A 16,826-nucleotide genomic window follows, 5' to 3' on the forward strand; every position below is an offset into this window, starting at 1 on the left:
AGTACCTTTATTTTGTTTTCATTGGCTTCAACTGGCCATCCAGAACGTGGTGCATCTTCAATATTGAAATTGCCAGAACGAAATTTTGTAAACCAGTTTTGGCACTGTCGTTCTGTCAATACATCTTACCCATACATGTCACACAATTTTTTTCTCACTTGAACAGTATTCTTACCTTTTCGGTAATAAAAGAGCAAAATATGCCGAAAATGCTGCTTTCGATCTTCCATATTTTGATGGGACACAAAAAATAAACAATTGCACAAAATCAAACAAAATTTTTTACAAATAAGCCTTAAAATGCTAGCTGTCAAAATATATAATGATAATACAGTGTAGAATAAAAATGGCAGGAAAAATATGTCTAATCCGTCTAGTGATAAAAAAAAACGAAATTACTTTCCGAGCAACCTAATACTTTCAGGGGAAGTTTTGAATTGAAATAACATGACTTCTGGTTTTCACCAGAGATTCATACATAGTTAATTGGGCCTCCAGCCCCTAAGATTTCCATATCTGGTCTCAGATTTCATCTATCTAACTCCGTTCTCAAGAATAAGGAAAGACAAATGGACAGATAACAGTGGAAATTTATAGGTCTACAACTTTTTTCATGTTGCAACCCAATACTATTTTAAATAATGCTATACAATTATTTTGTTATTTTTTACAACATATGTACAGTACAATAGTCTCACTAGCCCAACACATCTAGTAATTCAGCACTCACATGAAGTTTTCATATTACCACTTGATGTATGTGACATATACTGTACTTGTATATAATATACTGGATGTTTATTACATGTGCAGTCTTCAAAACAGTCACAATCATGATTAATGTAATTAACTAATCTATGAACCAAGTGTGTATTTGTTACTGTACAGTACATACATGCATACAAAATCCAGTAATCTGACAATCTGATATATTTGTAAGCTTGAGCGCTATTACTATTCCTCTAAATGATGAAAACATCATCAACGTATCTTGCATATACAAGTATGTCATTTATAAAGACGGGCAGTACATTACTTTCTAATCGTCGTAATACTAGTTCACACAATAACAGGGATATCGGACTCCCCATTGGAACCCCACTTTCTTGTAAATATGTGTTCCCTTCAAATACAAAAAACGAAGTATAATAAATTAGGTGTGCAAGCCCTAAAATGTGTTGATACTTCATTGTATTATTAATGTTAGTAAGAAGGAAGTCTCTCAGCTTGCAAAAGCAAGGCAGTAATTTTATAGATGGAAATAAGGATTTAAAATCCATCACGATATGTTGATGATGATTATACGTTGATGCTGTTTTTATCATTGCAAGATATGTTGATGATGTTTTCATCATTTGGAGGAATAGTAATAGCGCTCAATATTTCCTTAACAAAATGAATAACAACCCATATGGTGTGACTTTATCATTGGAACAGAAAAGTGATATTTGTAAGCTATTGTTCAACCTAAAGATTATTTTATAATGCTTTAAATTAAATTTAAAATATAAATATTACTCAAAACTGTTGTTTGGTTGTATAAAGTTTGAAAACTATGTATCGTTTTCAAGAATTCTACGTAAACTGAAGATGGCCTAAAACAGATAAAAAATATTTTTTGTGATAAATTTTGTCGGATTTATTAACAGTTTAACATATGAACAAATATTCATAGCTACATTAACCAATGTTGTAGTAAATTAAATCTATTTTAAAATGCAATTCTAGTAATATGTAATATTTTTATTCTTGAAATGTTGGTGCCTCAATTAACAATTTACTTTTAATATTTTCATATATTTTTGATTTCTAATTTCTGATTTTATAATTTGAATTAGAATAAAACTAAAACAATAGTTTTGATTACAATTGATTTCTATGGTGCCTCAATTAACAAAGTAAACATAAATTATGCAATATAGGAGATAGTACATTGTTTTTATGTCTTTAAATCTAGCAATTGAACAAATATAACCAAAACATTTAAATTTAAAAAGTGATGAAGTTGAACTATAAATACTTGGGAAATTAGTTCAATATTTTATCATTCAGTTAACCCAATCTAATGGTTGCTGATAAATTTTGTATTTATATGCACGTGACGGCAACATTGAAAATATATAATGTTCCTTACCACTTTTTTGGAAAATATTCAATGATGATTTATACTTATCTTTTCTATATTTAGATTTCTAGGCTTTTAAAAATATTTTAGCAAAATTCATAATTCTAAATTTACCTATACAACAATTGATTAAGACTGTTTATGGTTATAACAAACTTTTACAATAATATATAGTATATTACATCATCATTTTATTGAAGTACTTAAATTAATTTGACTTGGTTTTATTTTTAAATAGTTAATAATTCTGTAACCTATAACAACCTAATTTACATATAACAGGTAAGATGTTATTGAATAGAATGAGTAAAAAATGTATGCAGTTGAGATAAAATAATTATCATACAGGATTTNTCTGTATCTGGTCTCAGATTTCATCTATCTAACTCCATTCTCAAGAATAAGGAAAGACAGATGGACAGATAACAGTGGAAATTTATAGGTCTACAGCTTTTTTCATGTTGCAACCCAATAACTATTTTAAATTAATGTTATACAATTATTTTGTTATTTTTTACAACATATGTACAGTACAATAGTCTCACTAGCCCAACACATCTAGTAATTCAGCACTCACATGAAGTTTTCATATTACCACTTGATGTATGTGACATGTACAGTACAGTACAGTACTGTACTTGTATACAATATACTGGATGTTTATTGCATGTGCAGTCTTCAAAACAGTCACAATCATGATTAATGTAATTAACTAATCTATGAACCAAGTGTGTATTTGTTACTGTACAGTACATACATGCATACAAAATTCAGTAATCTGACAATCTGATATATTTGTAAGTTTGAGCGCTATTACTATTCCTCCAAATAATGAAAACATCATCAACGTATCTTGCATATATAAGTATGTCATTTATAAAGACGGGCAGTACATTACTTTCTAATCGTCATAATACTAGTTCACACAATAATGGGGAGTCCGATATCCCCGTTATTGTGTGAACTAGTATTATGACCCCTCTTTCTTGTAAATGTGTTCCCTTCAAATACAAAAAACGAAGTATAATAAATTAGGTGTGCAAGCTCTAAAATGTGTTGGTGATACTTCGTTGCATTATTAATGTTAGTAAGAAGGAAGTCTCTCAGCTCGCAAAAGCAAGGCGGTAATTTTATAGATGGAAATAAGGATTTAAAATCCATCACGATATGTTGATGATGTTTTTATCATTGCAAGATACGTTGATAATGTTTTCATCATTTGGAGGAATAGTAATAGCGCTCAATATTTCCTTAACAAAATGAATAACAACCCATATGGTGTGACTTTATCATTGGAACAGAAAAGTGGTATTTGTAAGCAATTGTTCAATCTAAAGATTATTTTATAATACTTTAAATTAAATTTAAAATATAAATATTACTCAAAACTGTTGTTTGGTTGTATAAAGTTTGAAAACTATGTATCATTTTCAAGAATTCTATGTAAACTGAAGATGGCCTAAAACAGATCAACAAAATTTATCACAAAAAAATATTTTTTGATTTATTAACAGTTTAACATATGAACAAATATTCATAGCTATATTAACCAACGTTGTAGTAAATTAAATCTATTTTAAAATGCAATTTTAGTAATATGTAATATTTTTATTCTTGAAATGTTGCATAATATTTCTATGGTGCCTCAATTAACAAAGTAAACATAAATTATGCAATATAGGAGATAGTACATTGTTTTTATGTCTTTAAATCTAGCAATTGAACAAATATAACCAAAACATTTAAATTTAAAAAGTGATGAAGTTGAACTATAAATACTTGGGAAATTAGTTCAATATTTTATCATTCAGTTAACCCAATCTAATGGTTGCTGATAAATTTTGTATTTATATGCACGTGACGGCAACATTGAAAATATATAATGTTCCTTACCACTTTTTTGGAAAATATTCAATGATGATTTATACTTATCTTTTCTATATTTAGATTTCTAGGCTTTTAAAAATATTTTAGCAAAATTCATAATTCTAAATTTACCTATACAACAATTGATTAAGACTGTTTATGGTTATAACAAACTTTTACAATAATATATAGTATATTACATCATCATTTTATTGAAGTATTTAAATTAATTTGACTTGGTTTTATTTTTAAATAGTTAATAATTCTGTAACCTATAACAACCTAATTTACATATAACAGGTAAGACGTTATTGAATAGAATGAGTAAAAAATGTATGCAGTTGAGATAAAATAATTATCATACGGGATTTATCAAATGTAAATTATAAAAAAAAACATTAACATGTAAGTGCTGAGTTATATAGTTTATAGAATATATATTTTTCATTAGTGCATTTAGAGTTATCACAGAAATTTATTAAATTCTTCTGAATTATTTAATTAATTAATGTAATTACTAAATTATTTATTTTTGTTACATTGTAAATTGATTTATGCATTAAATATAATATTTAGAAAATACGTAATTTGTGTAACAATTATTACAATAAGTCTTGTTTGATATAAAACAGTCTTTTATTATGTTTTTGTAGAATATTAATTTTAAGATTTTTTTTAGATTCACTATCAACAGAGACTGAAAAACTGTTTTAATATTTTCATATATTTTTGATTTCTAATTTCTGATTTTATAATTTGAATTAGAGTAAAACTAAAACAATAGTTTTGATTACAATTGACATTATTTACAACAGTTTTGACTTTTAAAATTGTATGTTGTAGAAATGATTAAAATATTTTTTACATTTGTTTTCTGGCTTCAGCATCTATTTCCAATATTTTCTAAAAATTCTAAAAATCTAATTTGTAATGCAGATTTTTAGAATACCAAAATTGGATGTAATAGTTTAAAATATTTCAACTTTAAAAACAAGTTTGACTTGTTCAATAATCTTTAGTCTTACATAAGTATGGTATATTTTAGAAATATATCAAATTAAAATCCATCATTCCATTATTTTTTCATAAATAAAAGTTTTAATTGTAAAACTATTTTAAAATTAGATATTAAATTATGAATATTTAAAATTATAGTTTAGAAAAATAAAATATAATTTAGAAAGGAATTTAGATAAACACAATACTACAATACTACTACATTCATCTACATTTTTTTATATTTTTATTTTGTAATTAAGAATTAGTTAATTGTTTATAATTTTTATATTTAAAAATATAAGCTAACAAAATTTTGTAAATATATTTTACAGGTGTAAAAGTACTAAGTATGATAAGGATTTACCTTCAACATCTGTGGTAATTATATTTACAAATGAAATATGGTCTGCACTTTTGAGGACGATTTATAGTGTGTTGAATCGAACACCTAATCACCTTTTAAAAGAAATTATTTTAGTTGATGATGCCAGTGATAGAGGTTTGATTTTAATCTGATATTTCTAGATAAAATTTAAAAAAACTGTGATTATCTTATTTTGTAAATAATGTTAAAAATGGATTGTATATTTTTAGAAAAATGATTTTAATTTATGTTGCAACTTATACAAATGATATTTCTCCAAGATTTCTTATGATTTAATTAAGGTATAAGGAAATTATTGAAAATTTTGAATTAGGAAAATAGAGAAATTTAATTTTTTTTTTTAAGTAAATTAACTGGAACATTTTTAAAAAATTCTTAAAATTTTATTTGAGCAAAATTTTGATGACGTGTTATGAAAATGTTTCAAATATAAAATCCAAACTAAATTGCTTTTTCTGGAATAAAAATTTTCAAAAATGGTTTGTAGTGTTTTTAAAAGTTTTTATTTCAGAAACAGTAGTTTGAGTTGTACAAAATTTAATTATGTTAATTTTAAAATCTTGCCAATGAAAATTTATTTTTAATTATTTATTTGTATTATTTATATAAGTATTTATTGACAATATTAAATATACCAGTAAAATATATAGTTAAATCACTTTATTAAGTAACACATAAAAATCTCCATTGAAAATACTGATTTATATGTAGATAAGTTTAAAATACAAGTTTATAAAATTGTTAGAATTGAAATAAAAATCTTCAAATAACTAACTACACCACTGTGTATCTTACACATCTGAAGTGGCATTGAAACATGGCACTTACTAGTATGAAGTTTACAATATACTATCTCAAATATTTTTAATTATTTGTTTCAGTTCCATTTAGAGTTATTTAGATGTGATTATAAGTTAAATAGAAATAATAGAATATTTGATATAGAATCTTGTAAACTGCATAATGACAAAAATATATTTTGTTACCTATTGTTAATTCATAAGCACAATATTACTAGTGGATACTAGCAAATATAATATGGTACTAGTAGATACAAAAATTTATGCTGGAAATGCTATAAAAAATAACTGAAAAAAATAGTTAAGAAATTCATTGAAGATTCAAGATATTTTTAAAGAAATATTTTTATCTTATTCAAAAGAAATGCATTACAAATAAGATAAAATGTTTTGGCATGCAAAGGATTTTTTAGTTTCCAAAAATGCTTTTGATGATTTTAGAGAAAGAAAAAGTTACTTAAATATTTTGTTCTCCCTTTAGTTGAAGGAAGTTGATTATACAGAGAATAAAAATTCTTACTTTAGCAATAGCCTTCAAGAAAAAGTCTATTGTGAAAGGTTACATTGCCAATTGAATTAAGGAATTATTTCATTGTTATGAACTTGTTTTTATAATTTATTGAAATTTTTTAAAATATTTGATAATGTTTGGTAATGTTGGAAAGTTAAAAAATTAAGCCATTTCATTACATGATTAACATCTAATTTCAAGTTTATTTTTCGTGAATAACTTGTAGGTTATCCATATTAAATACAGTACTATATTTGATAAATTTATAGATGAACATAATAACCATTTGGATTAATGAGAACTTAATAATATAATTTAATTCAGGAGTTAAGTTAATTTCAAGAATTTTGGAAAACAAACAAATTTCTTAACTATGCGGTGTAAATAAATGTATTTTGTAATGCATTTGACTTAATATTTAACTTTATTAATTCACGTTTGAGTTTTCAGAATAAAATTCAAATTTAATAGGAAAATATAAGTAAAAAGTATGAATTACTTTTTTAAACTGTTGATGGTTATTTTAACTATCAGCTGATTATCTGTTTTGTTGTTCATATAATTATATCATAAGAAAATTTTTCATATAAATAAATCTATCTATATAAATTTATAAAGATATATATCATATGCTTTAATGAAACTGCCAGTGTAATGGTGTTTAAAAAATTTATTATTCAGTGTATTTAATTACTTAGCAGTATTATAATGCTAATATTAAACTTTCTAATGTGTAAGTAAAAAAAAAAAGAAATAAAATCCAACAAATATGTTAATTACTTCAAATAATTGATATTTTTCAAGATTATGAACCTTAATTGAAATTTTGAGAAAGTTCATATTATTTTTTATAATATTTTATTTGTGGTTCAATATGAAATCAATTATAACATCTAAAATGTCACACATATCTATGAATGGTCATTATCCAGAATAGAAATACATAGAGAAATGTTTAGATATTAAAATATTTTTATCGTTAAATTGTAAGAAATGATGTATTATATCCTATTTTTATTATTTTCAGATTTTTATGAAATTGTAATTTTAAGTTAATTTTAATGCAATATAAGGATTAAAAATAATCTATTATAGATATATTTTAGAAAATAATATTTACAAGAAAATTTTATTTTCATAATAGACCAAATTAATTGAATATATAAATATTTCTGCTTACTACAAGATTTTTGTTAAAATTAAGTTTAGTAATATTACAAAGAAATTATTTTTAATTGTAATATTTTGTTACATATATATGAGCTATAAATATTTAGATTATATTTTTTGTAATTATTTTTGATAATCTATATATGTAAATTTTCTTTTGAATTTTAAAAATTGTACAGTTTAAATTTTTGTTTAGAATAAAAAAAATGAAAAATTAATTATTTGTTTTAAATTTGTGAAGTAGAATCTATTTAAGTTAAAACACTTGAAAAGTTTTCTGCTTATTTATTAGCATTAATATAATTATGATGATAAATAAATTTGGTACTATATAATACTGAAATTTTAATATATTATTTTCATATTTGCAGAGGAGTTAAAAGAAAAATTGCAGCTATATATAGAAAAACATTTTCCAAAAGAAAAGGTAAAATTGATTCGAATGCCTGACAGACAAGGATTAATTAGGGCAAGATTAGCAGGAGCACACTTAGCTACTGGTGATGTACTTGTCTTTCTTGATTCCCATTGTGAAGCAAATGAGAAATGGTAACTTTAAAAACTATTTAACAAATTGATTTTATTATTATTTAATCATTAATAATTATTTGATAATTTACAAATACATAGGCTAGAACCACTTCTTCAGAGAATTAAAGAAGACAGAAAAGCTGTGCTTTGTCCTATCATTGATGTTATTGATGATAAAACATTAGAATATTATAGCAGCAATGGAGATTATTTCCAAATTGGTGGTTTTAATTGGAATGGCCATTTTACATGGATTGAAATACCAGAATGGGAAGAAGATAGAAAAGGAAGTGCTATTGCTCCAACACGGTATTTAAAATCATTAGAATTAACATACTGTATATGTATTATTTCTATGTTTTCTATAATTATTGACTAATTAATTTTTCTGTAACATTCTATCTAGTATCTAATCATAATAGCATATTTGAAAACTTAAGGTGTAGAATTGAAATAAAATAATAAAATAGTAGAATTAAAGTTCATGGAAATATTGCATATTATTCCAAATCTACTTTTTTGTGTAAGGTTTTAGGCCTTTTTTCCACTCAGAGAACACTAAAAGACCATATTTTTTTTTTTTGTTAGGACAGAATAGTTTATATTTAAAGTATTTTTGTTTTCAGTACTTTAAATATTTTGAATAAAATTAATATTAAATTAGTTATTAAAATATTTTTAATTGTTAATTGATATTAATGAACTAAATTTTTAATTTTAAATATAAAATTCAAATTAAGTTCATAATTATCTCATAAATAATTTTGCTAATTTGGCAGTGCCAATTCTATTTAAGGCAATGGTTCTTAACCTAGGGTTCATGGACTTCTTGAAGGTTTGAGGATAGATTTTAGTGGGATCATGAACTTGGATGGGAAAGAAATTAATTAATTATTTTCACTAACCTGTAAATGCCTTACATGTAATATCATTTAACTGTAACCTAGCATTTTCTTCAATTATGAATACAGACAATAAGCCACACCAATATTGGTAGCAGTTATAACTTTGCTACCAATAGAAATCATGGATATTTTCATATCACAGTACTACAGTTATAGATAGATATCCAGAAATATTGTTTATACTTATCAATACTCTGAAATGGTATTTATTAGACCTAGTGCTAGGTTGCATGTAACAAATTTTCTTGTCTGCAGATGTTTGTGAAATTTAGTTGGCCAACTATCAGGCAGTATTTAATGCATTTATAAAGAAGTGCACATAATAATAATTTAAAAATTTATTAGTTTAATATTTTAATAACTGTGTTTCAAGATAATTGGTTCTTTTATAATCCTAAGTATATTGTTTTATGCATTTAAAAACATTATTCTGAGAGGTTATCCTGTTTCAAGAAGAGATGATTGTGCCCATCAGTTTTTAATAGAGATTGTTATTAGACAGAAACACTTATAGTCATAGGTATATACACTTATAGTCATAGGTGTATATAGCATTATATATAACAAATAAATAAATACACATGTAAAATAAATAATTTCTATCTGTAATAAGATAATGTTATAAAATATAATACTTACTTTATGCAAATACAACTTACAATATGTAACTTATATGTAACAAAACATTAAAATAAAAAGTTATTTTAAAGATGTAATAATTACAATAATTATTATTATTTTTGTTAACATGATTTTATTAAATTAGTATTAACTTAATATTAAGAAAGACATCTTAATAATTTAATGATTACTTATTTAAATATATAAAGTTATATATTTAATAAAATAAAAACTTATCATATAAGTACAATATTTCAAAACAGCCATATTTTGCTTTATGACTATATATAAATAATAAAGTTAATTGTTTGCTTTTATTTATTTTAGGACACCCACGATGGCAGGGGGACTATTTGCAATTGATAGAAGGTATTTTTGGGAAATTGGTAGTTATGATTCTGGAATGGATATTTGGGGTGGTGAAAACTTGGAAATGTCTTTCAGGGTAAAAGTTTGAAATTAATTGAAGTTTAAATTCTATATTTAGTAATAACATTTATTGGAAACTTTTAAAATTATTTTATTTAATTTATAAAATTTTGATATTTTAACATTATCCATTCATTCATTAATTATTGTTTTACAGGCAAAAAATTATTTTAACATGAGGAAAACATAGATATCAAAAAACAACTTATGTTTTATATATCAAAATAAAAATCATTAGATTATTTTGGGCCATATTACAATTAATTTTTAATTAATTAATGTCAAAAAAATATGATGATTTAGAAAATAATATTAAAATACCCTTGAGATTTAGACATATATTTGATAAGATTCAGATTTTGGCTTGTATTATATATATGAGGTATATATACATACTCTCCTAAAAAGTGAAATCATGACACCATGAAGGAATGCATGTAGCCATTTGCAAATTGCAGGACTGGTAGAGATTACAGAGACATACAAATGATTAAGTTTGCATACACATCAGGTCGTGTGGTATTCAGTTCTGGACTATTAAGACTAGCAGCCAGCTTGGGCTGTAAATGTTATCAGCAACTGTTCATGGCAGTTGAACTTTCAAAGTGTAGAAAATGCCTTGGAGACAACAGCGAGCTGAATACCACCAGTTAATGATTAGAGAATGAGACCTTATCCTGGATCTGTACGACCTCAGTTTGTCAATGTGCACAGTTGCTACACATGTTGAGCATAACCTGAGTACCATCCAGCAATGCATGACACAATAGATCTGCTAATGTGCTGAATAGGGAGTGGATTTCACTGATATGAGTGCACAGACCAGCAAATTACTGAACCCGTTTGCCATGGCATATGATATCTGATGACTATTACCATCGATGGGTACATCTGTGTCCACCCAAACCATTCACAATTGATTGCATGAAGTCAGGCTGCATGCATGGCAACCAGCAACAGAGGTGCCATTAACTGTTTGACATAGGACTATACTTCTGGTGTGGTGTTGTCACCATCACAAGTGGATCGCTGAATGGAATCAGGTATTGTTTACAGGTGAATCCCATTTCTGTCTGTGGAGGAATGATGGGTGTTGTGATATCCCAGGGAATGCTACATTTTTGCCAAGTGTCACACTGGACCTCATGGTTTGGGGAGACACATTGTGTTCAGTCAGTAGATAGCCCTAATGCACAAACCAAGTACATCACAAGAATTGTGGGACCTTTGGTTTGTCCACTGGTGCAGGCCACACCCAACACTATGTTCCAGCAAGACCATGCCCAGTCACAAATCACACAGGAAACTTACCAGCCTGAATGGAATTCACATCTTTCCCTACCATCAGCCTTGCTGGATCTCTCATTGAATGTCTGTGGGACCTCATCTGATGTGAGGTGTACAAGAGACCACTGCCACATACATACCTCGGTGGATGCAGCTTGGCAAGGAATATCTCAGGCAGCCATTAATTGACTCATTGATATAGCAGCTTGTATACCTGCCCATGGGTATAATATTGTATAATAGCTGCCCATGGGTATAATATGGGTATAATAAACAGGTGTCTGTTGCATATCTTTGTTCATTTAATCATTTGCATCTGTCTCTTATCACTACTGGTCCTGCAATGTGCATATGGTTACACACATTTCTTTGTGGTGTTGCGATTTCACTTTTGAGGAGTGTATAAACATAAATATTAATTTAATAATCAAAATATTCTTACTTTAAGAAAATTACAATGCTGTATTGAAATTTTATAAATATAAATGATTTAATTCAATTCATCTTCAATTTAAAAAACATTTATGTATATTATTTTAAATTGAAACATACTGTAGAATATAAATATAATAGTTTACAACAAGGTAATAGAAGAATCAATAAAGTTAATATTTGTAAAACTAATTTTAAATTACAGTAATTTTAATACAAAAAGAATGTGTTGTTCTCATTTTATAATTATATAAAATTAATAAATAAGACAGAATAATAAAATTATTAAAACATCTATGTAATAACACAGCATCAACTTCCGTAAATCATCAAGCTACGAGACGGTGCCTAATGCCTCCTTCTAGAGCCAAATTTATTTGTAATTTATTATTATTATTGCCAAGTTATAGCCTGATGATTTACGGCAGTTGATGGTGTGTTATTGCAATATATCGAGTTTAGTAAAGTTAGTTATATTTACATCTATGTAATATCTTAGCAATATATATAAAAATACTAATAAAACAAATGTATGTATATTTAGGTATGGATGTGTGGTGGAACATTAGAAATAGTTCCTTGTTCTCATGTTGGTCATATCTTTCGAAATTTCCATCCATATAAATTCCCAGGCAATAAAGATACTCATGGAATTAATACAGTTCGAACTGTTGAAGTTTGGATGGATCAGTATAAAGAATATTTTTATATGCATAGACCAGATTTAAAGGTAAGTGCATTAAATATTTACTATTGTTTTCATATTTTATATCAATTATGTAATAAATTAAATTATATTATTGAATTTATTTTAATTTTACCATCTTAAAAAAATATATTTTTGGAAAATATAACTAAAATGTTTTTTAATATAATTTGTCTCTTGTAAAGAATTTTTTCTTTTAAAATATTTATTATTAGAATTTTTAGAGTTTTTATATTTTAATTCATTTTATTTGTTCTTTTACCCTTTTTTAATAAAAAAAAAAGAGGTCAGGACAATGAAAAAAAAATTGAATGTTAGAGTTTCTAATGCATCAATTTATTATTATATGAATTATAACAAATATAATAATGTTTTTCTTTGATACTGTTAATTTGATATTTTAATATTATGAAATTAAATGATGTATACTTGAAACAGTTCTAAAAATACACTTTCAAAATGTATAACTTTCAATGAAAATTACCATTTTACTATGTATACTTTCAAAATGAAAATATATAAAATTAAATTTAAAAATTCATATATTTTATCATTATTATTCTATAATATATGCTCTTATTACACTTACTTTATGTTATAGGAATTATTTTGTTTGTATATAACAAGTCAGTTAACATCATTTGTAAAACATAATAAAATACAAAATTGCAAAATGAACATACAGTACATATATTTTATACATTTTTATGATTACTGTTCTAATGAGCTGCCATCAGATATATGTAGTATCATTTATAAACTTGTTAATATTTTATTATTAACAGTTGTTTTAATAATTTAATATATTTAAAAAATATTATTTATATTAATTCATTAATTCTTGACAGTTTTTCTATTAATAATTTGCAAGTACATTGAAAACAAAAAACATAAATTTGAGAAGTTTAATTTTTATTCTTTGTGAATGTTCATACATGAAACATCAATTCATGTGCTACACAAGTCATAAAAGTTTTACGTAATTAAAGGAAAAACAATTATACAGTTATAAGTCCATATTAATAATTTCTTAGCTGTCCTAAGCAGCATCCCTTGAAAACTTACTGGATACACTCCATTTAAGTGTTATCAATTTAGGTCAAGATATCTTTTTCATTGCATGGAACAAATTGTACTTCTGAGGTTAAGTATTTCAGATGAATAACAGTTTGTTTTTAAATCAATATCGAATAGTTTTAAAAACATTCGTGAAGAATAAAAAGTGGACTTCTCAAACTTATGTTCTATTAATTTTTAATATATTTACTAATATGTTTTAAGCTGATTGTGTGGTATTGTATAACAAATCTACTTTTTGAATTATTTCTTAATATTAAGTATTTGTATGAATATTTTTATGAGTATTTATTTGAAATTAATTATCAAGCATTAAATAATTCAAAATTTCTTTTATTCAATATTATTAATAAAAAATTAATAATAATAAATCATGTTCACTAATATTGATAAATGAATTTAAAACATTTTTTCTAATGGTTAAATTCATTTTACTAATAATGTTGTTTTAAAATAATTTGAGAATAATTTCAATTTAATTTCTTTGTAGGAAATTGATTATGGTGATATTGCAGAGAGACAATTTTTACGTCAGCGATTAAAATGCAAAAGTTTCCAGTGGTATCTTGAAAATATATATCCACAGAAATTTATTGTTGATCAGAATGTCATTGGTTTTGGAACTGTAAGGAAATATGAACTTTTTATAGATTTAAAATAAATTTATGAAAAATTAAAACTTAAGGTAACTTTATAAAATAAGTAAATGTTTACATAATTTTGTGAGATTTTCAAATAAGTTGTAAGACTACATTTGTTCCGTTGTATAAGGTAATTATCATCAGTATACAAATTTGGATTGTTTGATTAAAATGTTTCACTTAAGGATCAGTTTCAAAAAAAGGGGAGTTAGTTTCATTACAGAATTTGGTTGCAGTATGAAATTATGTAGTAATGCAAAAATTGTTTATGGTGAAATATAGGATTAAATAACTTAACTAATTCTGATTTATCTTCCACAGATTATTTCTTGTTCTATAAAATCAAAGAAATAATTTAACAATACAGAGGACATTTTAAAAATATGGCATGGTTGATGGTAGTAGTCTAAAATTAAGTTTTAAAATGTTTTCTAGAGTTCTATGAGAAAGTACAAAAATGTACTTTTCAAGATCATTTTAAGCAATATTATATAATTTTCTTTAAATTCATTGTCCCAAACTTAATTGCCAAATTTTACATTTATGAATTAATATTCAGAGTAAACTGTGTCACATCAAAAAATATAGCAAAATAATCATGTATTAATAAATGCTGATCATTATAAAAACATTATCAAATAATTTAGTATTATATTTTTTAAAATAGGAAATTATAACTTTTTTATTAAAGAAACACAAAATTAAACTAAAACTTTGATTTTAGTTTAATTTTGATGGAACAAACAATTGATTAGAGAGGACAGTTCATTAAATAGTCCTTAACTTCAATGCATCTACAATAATGGCTCTAAATTGGTTCACGGACCTTACTGTTGTACTGAAGGATACAACAGCCATACAACAGTGCCATAACAAACATTCTATTGCCAGATAGACACACAATATTTCAAGTGTCATTGTAGCCATTTAAATAACAAGGATGCTAACACCATCTCGCAAGCATGAAAGTCCTTTTTCTGAAGTCACATAAAAAATTTTTTGATTTGTAAATAGCCAAGTGATGCTCAATCCAAGCCCATAAATGTAGCCCATCCAATCAATTGTTTGTTTCATTATACAGTAGAGCATCATTTATCCAAATCAATTGGGAACTTGGGTTGTTCGGATAACTTATTTTTTGGATAACCGATTATGTACGAAAAAAATATTAACCTATCCCATGTTGAAATTTTTCTCCATTGCGTGTCGCTTTGCATTGAATTTTTGTTGATGTTAAACCTAATGTAAACTTTTTAAAATAATAATTGTGGCTATTGTATCGTTAAAAATTATTTCTTTATTTTTTACAAACAAAATAAATACATTGAAAAATATAAAAACAAAAAAAAAGTATGACTTTGAATTATCCAAACTTTTTTCTGAATCGAAGGTTTTTGTGATTCTTGAATAAAATTAAAACACATTAACACAAAATTAAAATTAATACATTATCTTATATAATTTTACCTGTTTATTTACAAATGCATTAATATTATGATTTAATGCCTAGTAATTTAAACTATTTTGGAAAACCATCAGTTAGCATGTACTTAATGAAAACATAAACAAACTATATTCAAACCAAGAGCTGAAAATAACATATAAAAGAAGCTTAAGTGCTTCAATAAGAATTACTGCAAATTTTGTCTCGAATCCAAGATTCAAAAATCATGTGATCTGATGAAAACAAGCTTTATTTATAGCTAAAGGTATACATATGCATTCTATCATGAATATGCACATGTATTTAATGAACTTTTGAATTATTGAAACAATAGATTTTTGCAAAAATTGTCCGAAATAATTAAATGCCAAACGGATTTCTTCCGTAAAAAAATAAAAAAAACTTTCTTCATTGGCAAAGCATATAATGTCCAAATAACCTTTAATGTCCAATAAATCAACAATGTATAATTGGTAAAATTGAAACTGAAACTGTCACTTGGGTGAGGAAACTTTCTTATATACATGTAATAGGATGGAATATTTTGAATTAAATGATATTTTTACAGGTCACTGGACCAGATAATGACTTCAAATTTCATTGTATGCATATTTTGAATTATCTGAACATTTTAGTTACAGTAGTACCTCAGGATACGAAATTAATCCATTCTGAAACTGAGATCATATCATGAAAATGTTGTAAGGTGAATCATTTTTCCCCATACGATTACATGTAGAACCAAATAATTCATTCCAACATGAAAAACACACTCAAATTAAAGCTAAGTAGTACATTAAAAAAAAATAACTATAGTAAGGAAAACACTGAAAAATGCATTTTGTAGTTGTAAATGTATAAATAACCATAATAGAATAATAATTGATAAAAAAAATG

General features: G+C 25.2%; 1 protein-coding gene across 1 annotated transcript in view; it reads left to right on the forward strand.

The window, feature by feature from the left end:
* Positions 1-5,322: 5,322 nt before the first annotated feature.
* The window catches only part of LOC111614189 (polypeptide N-acetylgalactosaminyltransferase 1-like), an 18,357-nt gene continuing 6,853 nt past the window's right edge, over positions 5,323-16,826 (forward strand). The window contains exons 1-6 of the mRNA XM_023355569.1: positions 5,323-5,489; positions 8,228-8,405; positions 8,487-8,696; positions 10,241-10,358; positions 12,606-12,791; positions 14,335-14,469. Of these exons, the coding sequence (XP_023211337.1) occupies positions 8,299-8,405; positions 8,487-8,696; positions 10,241-10,358; positions 12,606-12,791; positions 14,335-14,469 (756 nt within the window). The 5' untranslated portion in view covers positions 5,323-5,489; positions 8,228-8,298. The remainder of the gene's footprint in view (positions 5,490-8,227; positions 8,406-8,486; positions 8,697-10,240; positions 10,359-12,605; positions 12,792-14,334; positions 14,470-16,826) is intronic.

Source organism: Centruroides sculpturatus, unplaced genomic scaffold (genome assembly GCF_000671375.1).
Source record: "Centruroides sculpturatus isolate CEXI.00-Female unplaced genomic scaffold, Cexi_2.0 scaffold2055, whole genome shotgun sequence".
NCBI lineage: Eukaryota > Metazoa > Arthropoda > Arachnida > Scorpiones > Buthidae > Centruroides > Centruroides sculpturatus.